The following is a 14,389-nucleotide window of genomic DNA, read 5'->3' as shown; positions in this document are numbered from 1 at the left end:
ATCTTCTACAACTATTAAGAGGAATCAAGGGGATAAGGTTAATGTAGTGTAGAGCCACTTCAAAAATGAAGTAGATGAGACCTTGGTGGAAGATGTAAGAACACATGGAGGAAACGGGGCACATTCTTAATGTGCTCGAAAGTTTGCAGGTTAAGGTTTGTTGCACCCTGTTCGTTATTATCAATTTTCAATCTGGCATTCTCATCACGTATTCTGCTGTCTCTACTGTCCCTGATGAAGAATGTTCTTTGCCCCTCTGTTCTTTTGATGGTTTTTAGCTCCAGATCTAGCAGGCGATAACCACATCACTCCAAGGTTGAGAGCCACATTGCCCTGGGTGCTAGTTTTCTTGTTGGGTTATAGGCAGCATTCAAGGAGGTCATAAGCTTACTGAAGACGGTTTGCGGCAACAATGCTATGGTCATCATTTGGAAAGAGAAGGTGAAAAAGTGGGGGGGAGGAAAAAAGGGGAAGAAAAAGAGGAAGAGCCATAATTAAGTATAATTAAATGTAGGCCCCATATTCCAGCAAATGGGCAGCAGACACAAGACATTTCCCTTGCCTGATCTATGGACAAGTTGTATGTCTTTCAACCTCAGTTATGCTTACATGCAAGGACACAATTTGCTGCTTCTGAGAATTGGAATCCTATCCATTGCCTCGCCCTCTCCTGTGCTGATGCAGTGGTGCAAGGCTACTGCTGCATCCTGCAAGGGGACAGTTGCAAAGGTCTCTTCTGTGTAAGGGTACATTTGCTCGGTTACCTGGGAGTAAGCCTTTATGAGCAAAGGGCTCTACTTGAACCTGTGCTAGTAGAATTGGACCCATGCCATGTGATCGGGTCAAGAAAGGGGGCTAGGAGTCAACAGTGATTCCTCTATGTCACCGAGGATCACAACAGCTTTTTAGTGACTTTTTCTGGTCTCTTCTCCTGACATGACCAAGGCTGCACCTACTTAGCTTCTGGTAGTCTTCAGGCAGCTCTTCCTCTAGACCACATCTCCTGCCACTGAGTTAGATAGAATTAGGTTGAGAGAGAGATAAGTCTGAGACATTTTGGAAGAACCAACAAACAATGGCAAGACAAAGACATTAAAATGTAACTTTAAATGAGAAATATTTATTACAGTGAAGGACAATTAGAGCAGCTTCCGATCTATCCCAGACGTAAAAGTCAAGTTGGCTATATTATGGGGGCGGGGGGAACCAAATGTAGGATTTGGACTCATCCATCCATTATTAACCACACATACCAACCTGATGGTTAAAACTTTCAGCCTGATGGATGCTTTTTCATAAGTTACAAAGTTAAAACTGCACGGAATATCCCTATATCAGAAGTGCATGCCATGCTGTTTTTTTATGCAAAGAACGTAACTGGAAACCCTTGTGCAGCTCCAGTGTCCTGTTCTCTCATTTGCTCATTATTTTACAGAAGCTCCTTGCACTTTAAGTGAGCCTTTAATTTGACAAGTGTTATGTCCAATTAAGCACTTCATTTCAAACCCACTTAATTTTGTCTTCTGAGACTAACAAAACCATACACATACATCAATTTTGTATTACAGGTATAACAGTAATTGCAGTAGCCCGTGTCCCTCATAGGCCCCAAGTTAACACTATGTGCTCTTTTCATGTCAGCATGTTCCACTATTATTAACAACTACATAAAATGCTACACTGAGCTGACAGAACAAAGATACATTCTTCTCCAAACTATCTGTGAACTGTAAAGAGTACAGTGCATTCCTTCTATATATCTTTTAAGTTTTGCATCGTCTCTAGTTCTATTGAGCTGGTGCAGGTCCAAGTTGACCCACAGCAGCTGCTGGGGCTTACTCTAGATCCACTTACCCCAAGGAGACCTTCAGCTGCTGAAAATCCCCCACAGGATACAGTGGAAGCCACACTGACACAGCTATATCACAGCACAGAGATTTAGGTAGGATTGGACTGGTAGGATGTGAATATTAGTATAACACAACACCTGACAGGTGAGCGTTTCAGTGAATTTACAAGCATTGCATTGAGGTGATACAAAGCAAAATTCAAGTGCTACCTATAAATGCCCACACATACAAGGCACTGGCGTACCTGGGGGGGCAGACGGGGCAAATGCCCTAAGCACCAAACCTCCAGAGGCACCTCAGTGCCTCACCCCGGCCCCCCCAGGAGGAGCGCTATCCAGCGCTCTGTATCCAGTCTTTCTGAAACTTCAAAAATATGTCTTAAGACAGTGTTTCTCAAACTGTGCATCAGGACCCGCTAGGTGGCTTGCAAGCCAATTTCAGGTGGGTCCCCATTAATTTCAATATTTTATTTTTAATATATTAGACTTGATGCTACCATGGTATGGGATTGCATTTGGGGAAAGGTTACCGATTTGTACTTTTAACAGGATATGTATACGTATACATGTGCATACATATTTATATGCTTTTAACGATGATAGTAAATGGGACTTACTCCTGGGTAGGTGTGGGTAGGATTTCAGGCTAGGATTGTTAAAAATTTTCCTGCTTGATGATGTCACTTCCAGTCATGACATCCCTTCCAGTGGGTCCTGACAGATTCTCATTCTAAAATGTGGATCCTGTTGCTAAAAGTTTGAGAACCACTGACTTAAGAGAATGTCACAATTAGTATTTCCTGTAAGCTGTATGGCTGCATAACTCTGAGCTACATACAACACAGAGCTTAGCAACCTGGAATTTCAGCAGTGACATGTGACGTTATCCCTTAGGTTCTAGGGAGAACATGATGCAGTCGTGATTCTGCACATCAGAAGAAGGGGACCAGGCACCAAAGTGAACCCCTTAGAGCAGTGGTTCCCAAACTTTTTAGCACTGGCACCCACTTTTAAAAATGGCATTCTGTCCGGACCCACCTTGCTCTACAAGACAAAAAAAAAGGTTTCACTTTACCAGCCACTAAAGCCTGTTTTTATCCTTTTTACTATGGCGGTGGTATGGGAACCACCTTCTGGAGTGTTTGTTGGAACTCCATGTTCATAGGACAGGGACCGTTATGGTGGCCTTGCATCCCCCTCAGCCTGCTCTTTGTAGTGGACCAGGGCATGGTTTCCTACTCATGTGTTTCCATGGTCGGCTACCTTCAGTCTTGAAAGGCTATGGTACAAGCCTACAGCACCCCGGTATTCCCAGGCGGTCTCCCATCCAAGTACTAACCAGGCCTGACCCTGCTTAGCTTTCAAGATCAGACAGGATCAGGCATGTGCAGGGTAATACTTTTACCTTGTCAGCTATCAGCTTGTCAGTGTTGGGGCCCACCAAAAATTGGGTTGTGACCCACTGGTAGATCCTGACCCACAGTTGGAAATATCAGCCACAGTGTCTGAAATAGTCATGCAATTTGTTTGGAAGTCACCAAAGTTATAGGCATCAGACAACTGGGAGGGTCTCTATTGAAATCAAACTAAGCAGTTTACCATTCATTTGCACACAAACCTTGAATTGCTGCAAGACCACTGCCTATTTCCTTTTTCTTGGGGTTTGGATGTTTCAGAAAAATCCTCTACCAGCCTTATTCATCTCAGTTGGCCACAACTTTGGACTTGGCTTGTGTACTAAGCAAGTAACTAGCTAGTTGTTTCCAAAAAGGCCAGAAGGAGAATGTAAAAGCAACAGCTGCTCTTGCCCAGAACAACGTGATGGGTTGTTGATACTGAGGGGGTTTTGTCCTTAACTCATTAAATGCGAGCAAGACTCTTAACAGGTTAACTGCTGCTTAACTCAAACAGAAACACATTTATATTCTGCTACTTCCAGCAACAATTAAACATGCTCCCCACAAACAGAATTGAAAGATTGTTTCATTTGTCCCAAAAAAATGTTTTTGCCAAGGTAAATGGTAGCCTAGCAAAATGACTTGCAGGCAGAAAATCGTTGCTGAGGGTTACTACACCAATTCACGCTTGTCTATTACAAAAAATTAAGAAATAAATCCAGGAGATGTTTACTCTTGGAGATCAAACAACTTCTAAAACATATTTTTCAAAGTCACACTGCTTTCAATCAAATACTCTATTAAAAAGTCTGTTATAGCAGAAAAACCTTTCCCCTATTGTTTTCCAGTAGCCTGATCATCTTCTGAGCTATCTTGTCAAAGGGGTACTACCACAAGGTGAGGGAACCACAGTATAGCAGATTTATTCATAAATGATGTTGTGCCAGCATTCCCTTGGGGGCCACCCTGCCTACGTACAACACCCTCTCTTCTCAAAATCCATCACTGCATTTAATGCAGCGATTTTCAACCTTTTTCATCCCACGGCACACTGACAAGGCACTAAAATTGTCAAGGCACACCATCAAGTTTTTGACAATTGACAAGGTACACCATGCTGCCAGTGAGGGGCTCACATTCCCCACTGGCCCTAATAAATGACCTTTCCCCAAATTCCTGTGGCACACCTGTGCACCACTCGCGGCATACCACTGTGCCACAGCACATTGGTTTAAAATGGCTGATTTAATGCATAGGTGTGGTTTCTGTCCATTGATTCCAATATTCAGCCAGTCTTTTCTGGTGCACCAGCATACTCCCTCTGCGTCCACCATGCAGATGACACAGAATGACACTCCATCCTGGTGCTTTCTGACCCAATTTTTGATGTGATCCTTGATGTGCTCTTATTCTTCCCCCCCCCCAGCACCCCACCTTGCTGACCTCTGATTCCACCCCTGGTTTACTTATGACAAAGCTCTCTCAGTATGATCAATCAATCACATTGTTCTGAGCAGCACAGCTGTTGCTTTTATGAAGGGGAAGATGGACAAACTTTGTGTGCCAGGCGTGGCTGTTATATTACTATCATTTGCCTGGGAGAAAGAATGGAAGCATGCTGTTCAAATCTCCACACGTTAAGTCTGGATATGTAAAGCAGAGCTCAGTAAAGAGGAAAAGGTATTCTACACATACCCAAAATCTGAGTCTAATGCAGAAGGACAAATATGCTTTTATATATGTTATGTGACAGTTGCTAGCCACAACATGGAAGGATCTCACTGTTATATAGTGCTTTAGCTAATGACTAATCTACTATTAGCTGGTTCTACTTCAGGCTATTTGTGAATTGCATTTATAAATTCCACTCACTGAATCACTATCCTACTGCCTTTCATGATCCACAGCTTAGCCCTGAATTGAAAAACTGATTCTAAGCTTTAGCCCTAGCTCAAATAAAGCTTTAATTCACAAGCAAAACATTCCTTTAAATCAAAGAAATGGCCAACTGGGCTGGCCAGGACATATGATTCTGTTATGCTTTTGTTTCAAAATGAGTAAGTAGCTCAAGGTAAGAGATTGAACAGTTGCACTGGAAAACCCTATGCATGCTAGAAATAGCAATACCATTTCTGATGAGGGTGTAGTTTCTCAACTTTGAACTATTAACTATTAGAACAAATTTTTTGCTCTGTATAGGCACAGCATGCATATTTAAAATTGATTGGCTTGGTGCTGCAAATGACTGGCCACCAATGTTAAAGAACATAGGCCAGAACGTGGGTGATGAAGACAAACTCCATCAAATAGAGACATGAATTGAAGAGAATAAAGTGGTAGCCCCAAATTTTTGTTTACAGTACATCATGTTTCCATTGTAATAGCTAATTTGCGTATACATTCTGCAGAAGGTCTTCTAACACAATGAAAACTAGACACGTAAATACATGTGGAGCATTTTATCTACCAAGCCAGTAAACAACTTGTCATGAAAAAGTTAACCATTGTAATTTCTCACATCACACATCTCAACCAGGTGTAAAAAAGCATCACTGTGCAACTCCAAGCACAATTCAGGGTCTTGGCACTGAAAGTGCTACTAGGTTCAGCCCCCCTGGGTCCCTTTGGGGAGAAGGACGGGGTATAAATAAAGTTTATTATTATTTATTATTATTTTCAGGTCCAGGATCTCTTAAGGAGCACCTGCAATTTCATGAACCTGTCCTTGGTGAGGCTGTTCCCCCGCCTGTTGAGGCTGGTATCCAGTGAATATGGCATCCTATTTGTGGAATACGCTTCATACAACTGGCCCTTATATTTTTGTTGCAGTATATTTCACAAGTTAAATTCCAAAACAAGATCTCAGAAAAACAGGAACCTAAGTATCAACTTATATTTAAGTAATATACAGAGAAAGGCCCCCTGAAGAACAGGACTTGCACAGTTGGTTTTAGGTAGAGCGTGCTCAACTCTTAGAGCAAACAGACACCCAAACACATTTAAGGACCAAAATGGTTTATTGGGAAGTTGAGGCTTTCATACTAACTCCATATAAAACGTATCAATAAATAAAATAAAGAAAGCAAGGGAAAATCCAAGATAAATTGGATAATTCAAATAAAAGGAGGGAAGGTCTGATCCTGACAAAGAAAAACATGGGCCATTTGTCTGCAGTTCCAGACTGTTAAAAATAAGCCAGCTCCACCATCACAGAAGAATCCAGTACAAGAGGTAAGGACAAAATCAACAGCCTTCCTCTCAAATGACACCATCCTTTGATGCAGACGATACAAAACCATCCTCTCAAGAGGCTCAGGATTGTGAGCACAGGAACAGCAGCAAACATTGACTGGAACAAAAGTACAGCCTCTATTCAGGGTGAAAAAGGAGCAAGACTTTGCCCTAGCAGTTAAAATGCCCTCCAGTTTCAAACAGTTCCAGTAGCTGTAATGCCATGCCATGCAGGTACAAGTGGATCTTTACAGCTGAGATGCCTCATGCAACAATCACTAGTTTAATCATTTTGCTTCTCAGGTGCAAAAGCATTTGGTTTCTGTGCAAAGGTCTCTGCAACCAGCAGTGGAAAAACCAGGGAAGCTTCAGCATAAACCTGTCAGCAGAAGAAGACAAATACAGACTTAGAGTGCTTGTTCCCAATAGCTTTTTTATTTTGAGCTATTATATGATCAATATTTTATTAAGCATGTGTTGAACATGTGCTGGACAGCATAAGCCAGACCAGTACTATTGCTATTTACAAGACAAATGGCAAGTGACTAAAGACTCACATCCTAGGAAGACCACACACTTCATAAATAACCCCCCCCATCTCAGCTTAATTGATCTAACTGAGCTCTAAGTGCTCCAAATTGAGACTCGTTTAGCCTTAAATTCAACTGGAGGTTTTACTGCTCTAGAATTCAAATGAGTGAGCAAGTTTAGCTAGGCTCCAGCTCTAATTCGTTTTGCTTTAAATCAGTAAAATAAATCCTTTATTGTACTTTTCAACCTTGCTTCCATTTTCTTTTCCCCACTGAATTATACAGCAGCGCCATTGCCCACTACACATGATCCCTAAACATTTTAACACGTTTCCTAAAAAAAGCCCTGCCAGTAAGTGGATAGCCAGACTAGCCAATGTTATTTTCCTGATAGCAATTCTCCTGGAAAACCTTGCCTTACTTCCACTGGTAACACAACCTGCCAGTACTCTCCTTGCCCCAACACAAACCTTGACAGGTTTCGCATCCAGGCGGATTTTTCCCCATGACACTGCCTCATCAGGCCGAGCTCCTGAGTCTGAACCATCAAACTCCTGGGCCGTGTTGATATATACAGAAAAATCAGCGCCGTTTCTCTAAGGAATTGGAAAAATTGGTGACATCAGAGATAGGAACTGAAATCAGCTTACTGACAACTGAAGGTCTGCTCGGGACAGTATTCTCAGACATATGTATTTAAAACAGTGGTTCCCAAACTCCTACGGAGGAGTTTGTGAGGTAAGTGGATAAGTGGTTGCGTGGATGGGGACAGTGCTTCAGAAACCACAGCGCTGCTGCTGTTGCTGAGGGTTTTTTTTTTTACTTATCTCAGGGGCAGCACTGGCCTCCTGCAGGGTCCTGGAGGCTCATAGCCCTGTGATCTCTGCTGTAAAAATCCCTTATTTCTGATCTAAAGCTACTTCCTGTTTTTCCCGAAAACTGGACATAGCTATAGATAGGTGATAAAGGCTTTGCAAACAAGCTGCGGAGGAGATCACAGGGAGCTGTGAGCCTCCAGGATCTGCAGAAGCCAGGACTGTCCACCAGGTAAGTAATAAAGCCCCTTGACAGTGCCACAATCTCTGTAGCACTGTTGCTGTCATTGGAGCAGAGTCATACCTCTTCAGGGGGAATGCCCTGCTTCTGGCTCTCCTGGTGGGTTTGGGAATCACCGATTTAAAACATACAAAAGTTGACAGTGGAGAATCTCCTCCATTAAGAATCTCCCTCTTAGAATTTGACACCTCTCAAGTCCACCTAGCTCTCTATTGTGGCAGAAGATCTCCAGTACATCATTCCCAGTCCCAAAACTTAAGTTTGTTTTAATTGGAAACACCAGAGACTGAAGCTGTGATCTACTGTGTGCAAAGAGTATTATGGAACTATTAGCACTCCTCTAAAATATCAGGAACTGCTGAGAGTCAAACTGGAAACATCTTTGTTTGCACACTGGTATCCTTTGCACTGAGCCACTTCAGGCTAAAGATTCAGCCACCCTGTGCTTTTACAGACCAGAAAGCCACCCTAAGCAAACACAAAGACAAAGAACCGGCCAAATGGTGGTGTCATTCCTACACATACACTTTTCCAGTACAAATGTACATTTTCATCCCTATGGAAGTTCTGCTTTCTACCCTATGTACCCATATCTATTATGCAGCAACCTCTCTCACCATTAGGTTGGCATTGGCAATGTGGTGCTTGACAAGTCCTCCTCCCAAGATGATCATTCCTGTCTTCTGTGCAAAGATGGCCTGAGTATTGATGAGCCTCAGATCTACAAGGAGAATTGTGACAAAAGATGCTTAAGGCACAGCCTAGATTTCACATCTGGAGTGAACACTTTCATATGATATGCCTAGGGTTTGAGGCTTCTGCAGTACATTTTTCAATTAAAACTCAATTGCTATTAAATCAATCAATCAAACCTTTATTAGGCATAAAAATTAACACATAATATCTCTAAACAATCCAATATATAAATATATGTTAAAAAGCGAATACAGATAAAGGTTAAAACACAACAATTTACTTGCGCAGTAACTCCAGGTTGCTTAGGACCAACAGATTAGCCCTCTTCAAGTTACTCAGGTGTAAAAATTTCGCAACTGGAAGGGTCATGAGTTCAGAATCTCCCGCCAACAGAAATTGTAGACAAACTTAGAAAGACCTTTTTTAGTTCTTAATAATGGGAGAAGGTACTGGTCTCTGGGCACTTGATTGCTAACACAGTGCAAAACAATGTGTAAAAGAGAGTCTACCTCTCTAAGGCCACAGTTACAGACTCGTTCTTCCTTCGGGGCATTTCAAAACCTGCCAAGTAGGTCTTTAGAAGGCAACACATTGCAGCGAGCTAATGTAAAAGCCTTCCTTGCGAAGGGGCACTCCAAAGAAGGTCAGATACTTTGATTGTTGACCAAATGTATTATTTAGGTGGAAATTCAGGGGCGAACATTTTTTTTGTGCTGCACCCAAAATCTCTTGCCTTTCTATATCAGTTACTCTTGTTATCAGGAGCCTAACAGAAACCTCAGGTGTAGCAGCTCCTTGTAGATCTGCCTCGAGGCCCATTTGTCTGATTTTCTTATAGACTCAATTGCTATTATTGGCACCAAAAGAACAGTCTTTTTTTTTTTTTGAAAAAAAAGAACTGTGACAAGGTAACCGACAAACCACTGAAGTGTTTGCTGACTTAAAAACTATTTTGCAGAACTCAACTCACCTTCCACAATGTCCAGCACAAGACCGGGCTTCTTATAAGAGTGGAAGAAGATCATGTCACCCAGGGAGCCATCAGTCAGCGCTGGGCTCAGGACAGGAATGTTGTTCTGCAGAGGAACAGGAAAAACACGACTACTGAAATGCTAAAATTCAGTTAACACATACAAAAAGGAAGCAGTGTGGGGAAGGGCAAGGTAAGGTATATATTTCAAGCCTATTTTGTTCGGAAAACAAAATTTCTGTTTCTTCAGCCTACCTTTTGTGCCCAGTAATAGACTGATTCAGGATTGTTGATTTCCTTGCCAAGCCGAGCAATGAGCTTTGATGGAGTCCACTTCACACCCTGAAAAGCAGGAAAGCCAGTAGCATTGTTAGATTATGCCATGCCCTCCTCCAACTTGTACTGCAGCTAGAGCCTCAGGATAGCCTGCGTAAACTTTTAAAGCCATAACTATTCACCTTTAAGCAAATAAATTATGCACTATATGCTGGGAAGAGACAAATACAAACAATGAAATGGACTTGTTTTAGCTCTTCCACTCAGAGCTAGATCTTATATGACTTGGCTCAAATTCTCCCTCTGTCATTCTTACATGCCATATCGCTATCTGTTCCAAATCCAAAGGCTCACAGGTCTTAGATGTTTTGCAGTTGCCGTGCAGAAAATTATTAGCACCCTAATACCCCCCTGAAAATATTTCTAGTTCATTTCCTTCCCTAACATTCCAGTTCTCACCTCTGTGTCCTGCTCTGTCACCATCTGATCCAGGATTGGCATCAGCCAGTCCTCAAACTTGCAGTAATTGTCATTGGGCACGAGCAGATTCCCAATCCTGGAGGAGAGGAGGACATGGCTGAGGAACACCACCAGGCTAGAGACTTTATCCTACTGCCCTCTGCTGACCCCCCGCAGTGTGAGACATACATCTAATTACCCTCTCATAGCATAGTGCAAGACATGGTGAAACATGAACAGTAGATAATTTGTGGAAAATACCTCTCTCAGACCACACAAGACCTTCAATTCTCAGCTTGGGCCAACTACTACCCATCCCCTCAATTTATACCTGTTTATTCCATTTTGCCGTAGCTTCTTCCCACACAAACTGAAGTCTCCAATATAGGTGGGTGCCAAGCATTTTATCAGATCCTCCTCCACACCACCAGCAGTAGTAACCAACACGTCCACCTGCGCAAGTCAAAGGAATGCAGACCATGGAGCAATGTAGGACTAATTACAATTAGCATTATTAGGCTGGAATTCTGTAAAATGTTGACCTAAGCAGTTCCTAACTCCTGTGAGGCTGTGATGATAACCAATAGCTCTTTCCTACAGTTGATCCAACAGAAAAAAACAGGTTCTTTTAAAATTCTTTCCAACTCTTTAAAGCAAAACAGCACAACGGTCACCCAAACTAGCATACCAGAGGGAAACAAAACAGTGTCGTAATGTACCGAGTAACCTTCTTTCCTACAAAATACCTTTCTTTCCCACATACTTCCTTGATGTTAAAGAAGGAATGGGGTAAAGCGGGCCAGAACGTACCATGTTGTGCTGCACCAAATAGCGGATGGTCTCACGGACACCTGAGCTGATGAGATTGGATGTGAAGCCTAAAAAGATTGTACAGCCTGTTAGGTGACGAGAACAGGGATTCAGGTCAGCATGATTATCTTCTTCCTCATTCAGTGGTGTCAATTTTGCTTCTATCTGCAGTGGAAAGAACAACTGGGATCAGCCTTCAGCTTGGGGCTTCAACCCCACGATGAACTTCAACCCGTATGGTTCCGTTTCGTTCCCCCCCCCCCACCAGGAATGGCTCCGAAGTGAGGGGCCGCTCACCCACCCCCTGCCAGACTGACTGCTCTGAAAGGTTGGAGGTTCGAATTCCTCTGAGACCACAAAAGAAAAATTTCAAGGGAGGGCACCAGGAGGCAGGTCTCTTGTTATCTGGTGTGCTCCCTGGGGCATTTGGTGGGCCGCTATGAGATACAGGAAGCTGGACTAGATGGGCCTATAGCCTGATCTGGTGGGCTATTCTTATGTTCTTGTTTATTTATTTTTCACATTTTTATACCGCCCTTCCTCCAAAGAGCTCAGGGCGGTTTACACAGCTGCTCCTCCCCTTTCTTGTCCTCACAACAACCCTGTGAGGTAGGTGAGGCTGAGAGAAAGTGACTGGCCCAAGGTCACCCAGGAAGCTTTGTGGCTGAGGGGGGATTTGAACCTGGATCATCCAGGTCTAAGTCCACCTCCCAAACCACTACACCACCCTGGCTCTGGATCATCCAGGTCTAAGTCCACCTCCCAAACCACTACACTACTCTGGCTTATGAACGTCAACCTGTACGGCTCTGTTTTGCCGGCCGCCAGGAATGGCTCCGAAGGGAGGGGCCACTCACCCCCCCCGCCAGACTGACTGCTCCACCCCCTCCAGCTACACCCCCACCAACACAAGAACATCTGTCTCAGCATGCGCCTGACAGCATCTCATGTATGGGGGTGGTGGCAAGCGCTGACCATACACATGCATGGAGCCCAGGGCCACTGTGGATACCGTTTTCAAGGCTGCCCCTCCAAGAGAGGAGGCGGCTGCCCCCAAGAGTCTCCCTACTCCCCCCAGGCTCCCCAACCCCCCCACCATCACCCCCAGAAACACGCAGAGCAGTCACCATGCGGTTGACTTCGTTGACAGCCTGGCCGAAGCTGGTGGCCTGGAAGCCGGTGGTGAGGCAGGCCTGCAGCAGGGCCCGGTAGTCCAGCCCGCGGTCGAAGTCGTAGCCCCGCACGGTCAGACTCCCTTCGGGGACGCCCTCGCTGGGCTTCAGGACGGCGGCTAGAGCCTCCGCGGGCAGGGCGCTCGCCGGCTGCTCCATCGGGGGGCGCGGCCTGCGGGGGAGGGAGAGAGTCAGCGGCCTCTAGAGCTCGCCGCCCAGGCAGGAAGGCACTGCACAGCCGCCTCCACCCAAGCGAGCCCCCGCCGTAACCAGCGGCACCCGAGACACCCCCTTACCTAGCCGGCTGCGACAACAAGCACGCCCTTCCCAACGCTTCCGGCGACAAGCCCCACCTCCCCCACAGATCGCGTTCCTTCCGGCTCCTCTGCGTGCGAAAGCAAAGGGGCGGAGTTCGAGCGACAAGCGGGCCCGCGCGCTCCCGAAGGCCGTAGTCTCGCGAGGCTGGCCGCAGCTTTTAAGCGCGCTGGGTGCTGGCGGCTGTTATTGGGCAGAGAGCTGGGGGTTTTGTGGCCACGTGCATTCTAGGCTGATAGATATGCGAGGGACTATACTATGTGCTGAGTTGAGAGCCCAACCCGATGCATGTCCATTCAGAAGTAATTCCCATTATAGGCAATGGGGCTTACTCCCAGGAAAGTGTGGATGGGCTTGGACTCTGAGCCACTGTCATCGCTTTTTGATAGGAAGCTCAAGAACTGGGGTGTGTAGCAAAAGAACGGAAACATGGGTGGGCTTAGGCTGCTTGAGGGCCACGCAGAAGTCCCTTCTGGTTTGTTAGGTCAGTGGTTCCACGCCTGGGGTGCGTGTACCCCCCCCCAGGGGTAATTGCCAGGACCTTTAGGAGTACTTGAAAAAGAACTGAACAGTGGCACAGAAAGACAGATCTGTATTAGATGACCTTGCAGGGCTGGCAAGGTGTGAAGGAAGGTGGCTTGCTGGCTGTAGAAGCCACAGCAACTGCTAGTTTCTGGTCATCAGTTTCTGTATGATCAGATACAGATCAGTAGTTGAAAGTGTATAAGTTTGAAATAATAGTGGCTACGTTAATTGCACACACTTTGCTAGCATGAGGAGTACAATTTATGGAAATGGGCTGCCAAGGGGGTACGCAAGTGAAAGATTCATATATATCTCCAAATGAGCTAGATAGCTGGTCAGATAGAAACAGACTAAACTCTCCCATAGAAGCTGGTCAGATAGAAACAGACTAATCTCTCTCTCTCTCTCTCTCTCTCTCTCTCTCTCTCTCCAGTGTTGGTCTGTTGCTGCAAAAGTCATCATGATGTTTGTAGTTCCTTAATGATTAGCTTAAAATTATTTCAGCATAAGCTTTTGTGACCTGCAATCCAATTCATCAAACGCCTGCAATGAAATCTTATTATTAACAGTATTTAAATCTTAGGTAGACAGGCTTGGTGAATTCTGAATGTGCTCATCTTTTAGTATTCACATTTTAAAAGATAGTATGTATTGAGAAGGAGCCCACCAATATTTTCTAGTATTTGTGCTGAATATGTGAATGGGACATTCTGTATTATAGCTCTGCAACCAGCTTAGTTATGCTGATTTAGCAGTAATCTGTATCCAATAATTGTTCAGTGGGGGGGGGCGAGAGCAAAAGGAACCTTTGAACCCTCCCACCTGCTACATTTCTCCAGCATGTCATATTTTGGATTTTGGAGTTCTTTTTTACACTGAAGTCAGGGTAGTTGAAGTCCATTGTTTGGGTGTGGCTGTGATCTAGAGAGCATATAGTACTTGATGTGAGTTAGCTCCTCATCCTGCCCACAGCATGGCATTAGCTTCACCAATGTTTTGCCTTTGTGTTGACTGACGGTGCTGTCCTATGCATGTCTACTCTGGAGGAAGCCCTGCTGAGTTTAATGGAACTTACAAGCAAAAGCTATAAAAAAATTGTGGCC

At 44.5% G+C, this 14,389-nt stretch overlaps 1 protein-coding gene across 1 annotated transcript; it reads right to left on the bottom strand.

Moving 5' to 3' along the window:
• Window positions 1–5,690: 5,690 nt before the first annotated feature.
• On the bottom strand, window positions 5,691–12,820 carry DHPS (deoxyhypusine synthase). The gene is made up of 10 exons (XM_066620392.1): window positions 12,743–12,820; window positions 12,402–12,618; window positions 11,275–11,439; window positions 10,796–10,917; window positions 10,465–10,561; window positions 9,985–10,071; window positions 9,730–9,835; window positions 8,681–8,784; window positions 7,478–7,603; window positions 5,691–6,856 (listed from the first exon to the last, which is right to left on the bottom strand). Exons 2-10 carry the CDS (start codon window positions 12,603–12,605, stop codon window positions 6,761–6,763), a joined length of 1,107 nt encoding a protein of 368 aa, XP_066476489.1. The 5' UTR covers window positions 12,606–12,618; window positions 12,743–12,820; the 3' UTR covers window positions 5,691–6,760.
• Window positions 12,821–14,389: the final 1,569 nt, after the last annotated feature.

Source organism: Tiliqua scincoides, chromosome 3 (assembly GCF_035046505.1).
Source record: "Tiliqua scincoides isolate rTilSci1 chromosome 3, rTilSci1.hap2, whole genome shotgun sequence".
Taxonomy (NCBI): Eukaryota; Metazoa; Chordata; class Lepidosauria; order Squamata; family Scincidae; genus Tiliqua; species Tiliqua scincoides.
This window is presented reverse-complemented; position numbering and strand designations above follow the sequence as displayed.